This window comes from Plasmodium gaboni, chromosome 12 (assembly GCF_001602025.1).
Source record: "Plasmodium gaboni strain SY75 chromosome 12, whole genome shotgun sequence".
Lineage (NCBI taxonomy): Eukaryota > Apicomplexa > Aconoidasida > Haemosporida > Plasmodiidae > Plasmodium > Plasmodium gaboni.
Window position 1 is genome coordinate 1,467,258 of NC_031492.1, and position 2,844 is coordinate 1,470,101.

The window sequence follows — 2,844 nt, forward strand, 5'->3', positions numbered from 1 at the left end:
TAATTATTTGCTTTGTATAACATATGTGTTTTAACAAAAATTATAATTTCGTAATTTTTGTTTGATTTGTTTGAAATATATATAAATTATAGAAAATATAAAGATAAATTTATATAAATTAAAAATATATTTAATGTATTATAATATTTATTATTATTTTTTTATAAAAAAAAATTGCGCCACCCCCCTCCGGGTAACTCAGTAGCTCGGTCTGCAACATTTCTTATGAAATTGTCGGCACGCGGAGTCGAACCAACGTTTTCACAAGGAAAGCTACATACCTAACGACTGGGCTACTGGGGAAGCTTAATAATAGTACTAGCATAAAAGTATTATTAAAAATTGAATGTATGCTTACATATACATATATATATATATATATATATATATATATATATAATAAATATATCATACGAAATAATAAATTTTTGTGTATAAAAATAAACCTTTTTTTTTAATTTAAAATAAAAAAAATAATATTTTTGTATTTATATATTTATTTATTTGTATATAATTTATCATAAAAGGGTAAACATTTTTTTATTTAATTTTTTTTTTTTTTATGCAATTTTTTTTTAGTTTTAATATATAATTATTTATATTCCAAAAAAGAAAAACATGATATATTTATTTATAGAATATATTTTCATGTATTTAATGTTTTTTAAATTCATTATTTCAAAAAAGTAATTTGTTTATGAAATGATGTGTGTAATTAACATCATTTTTGTTAATTCTATATCTTAAAATACATCAACATAAGTTTTATAAAATGTATATTTTAATGAAGAAAGTAAAATAAATAGTTGATTTTTATGTATTCCTTTCATATCATTAGGAATATATATATATATATATAATTTATGGTGATTATATTACTCAGATAAAATGTTTTTATGATTATACATAGATTGAAATTTAATTATCTATTTTCCAATTAAAAAAACTAAAAATTCTTATATTGTAATGTTATCAATTTAATGGTTTTCATAAAACGAATATGAATTTGTGTTATTGAAAAAAATGAAACAAAACAAAAAAATAAAAGAAAGGAAAAGAAAGAAAGAAATATATGCATATAGGACAATAATCCTTTTGAATATATTTATCAATATTTAAAAAAAAATTATAATAAATATTAAAATTAATAAATAAATAAACATACATTTTATAATTTTTATATATTTATTAAAAATGTTTGAAAAAGAAAAAATATAATATATGTAATATATATATATATGTTTTATATTTTATATATTCTTAAATTTTCATTTTTTAATTTTCTTTTTTACTTTTTTTTTTTTTTTTTTGTCTATCACTTTGTAATAATTATTGTTTAGTATATTTTGTTGGTAATCATTTTCATCAGAATCTGAGATTGACTGATTGCTATTTACATCTAACATGTATTCATCATTGATATATCTAGAATTTGGAAATGTTCCACTGTTAGTTACTTGAACTAATGATTTTGCATCGATTTCTTTAGAATGGATAGAACCAGTACTAGACGTTGACCAGAATTTCAACAATTTATCATCTCCGAATGATGTAAGTATATGACCAAGAGGATTCCAATCCAATAAAGATATAGATGATATTTTATTATCAATACCATGTGCTGATAAAATTGTTTGAATACATTTATTATCATTAGTACTATAGAATTTGATATTTCCTTTATTATCTGCACTTGAAAAAATATGGTTTTGTATAGGATTCCAAGCAATATATGTAGGTTCGTAATTAGCTGTAAATTTATTATTTTGTATTTGATCATTTTTATATGAATATAATAATTTGAAATTTCGAATATCCCATAATTTAATTAAGCTATCTTTACTACAACTTAATAAATATATACCATTGTTATTCCATTTTATTTTATTTACATTAGCTTTATGTGAATTTAAAGAAATGATAGGTTTATTCATTCGTATATCCCAAAAAGAAATGGTATGTGTTCTATTACCACTAGCTACTATATCATTAATTGGATTCCATGCTAAACAGCTAATATTATTGGTATCAATATTTTTACATTTTAAATCTTTTATAACTTTTCTTGTTTTTATATCCCATATAATAGGATTACAAGTATCTGCACATCCAGCTAATTTGGTATTACAACAAGATAAACTAATATCTAAGACATTTTTTGTTAATCCTTCGAAAGCATAATTATCTAATAAGTTTAATGCAGATGATAATATAACAATCTGACCTAATGAATTACCTGCAAATAAATTATCATTTTTTGACCATTCTAAACATGAAACTGATCCACCACCTATAGGTATTCTTTTCATATCTTCAAAATTAAAATATAATCCATTCCATATACATAATTCACTCAGTTGAGTACCTGTTAATAACCTTTTACCATCATTAAACCATTTTAAACTTACAATCATCCCTTTACTTTTATTTAAACAAGAACAAGCCAAATGAGACATCACACCGTCATATCTATCTATCATATTACTATAACAAAATAATGGTTTTATTCTTCTTAAGTATATGGGATGATTCACATACAGCCTGCGCTCGAATTGTCTTTTGTAAACATCATTTTTAAGAAAATTACAAACTAAAAAAAAATAAAACATACATATATATATATAAATATATATATATATATATATATTTATTTGTATGTATACATAGTGTCATAGAAATATATAATACGAAAAAAATAACATATTTGATAAACGTATAAATTATTTAATTTTTTTATACCTGAAGATGTAAAATCAATAGCAGGTCTATCAATTCCTAATTTAGTTGGGAAATAATTATTTGCATTTTGATCATCATTAAACATTTTTTTCTTTTTTTTTTTTT

General features: G+C 20.6%; 1 protein-coding gene and 1 non-coding gene across 2 annotated transcripts; both read right to left on the reverse strand.

Moving 5' to 3' along the window:
- Positions 1 to 174: 174 nt before the first annotated feature.
- On the reverse strand, positions 175 to 308 carry PGSY75_1241000. The gene has a single exon (XR_001974545.1). It is a non-coding gene; the product is annotated as an RNA of unknown function RUF6-15 (non-coding RNA).
- Positions 309 to 1,268: 960 nt separating this feature from the next.
- Positions 1,269 to 2,824, reverse strand: PGSY75_1241100 (hypothetical protein; the record flags this gene model as incomplete). The annotated part of the gene is made up of 2 exons (XM_018786969.1): positions 1,269 to 2,590; positions 2,740 to 2,824. 2 exons carry the CDS (start codon positions 2,822 to 2,824, stop codon positions 1,269 to 1,271), a joined length of 1,407 nt encoding a protein of 468 aa, XP_018640834.1.
- Between the last annotated feature and the right edge of the window lie 20 nt (positions 2,825 to 2,844).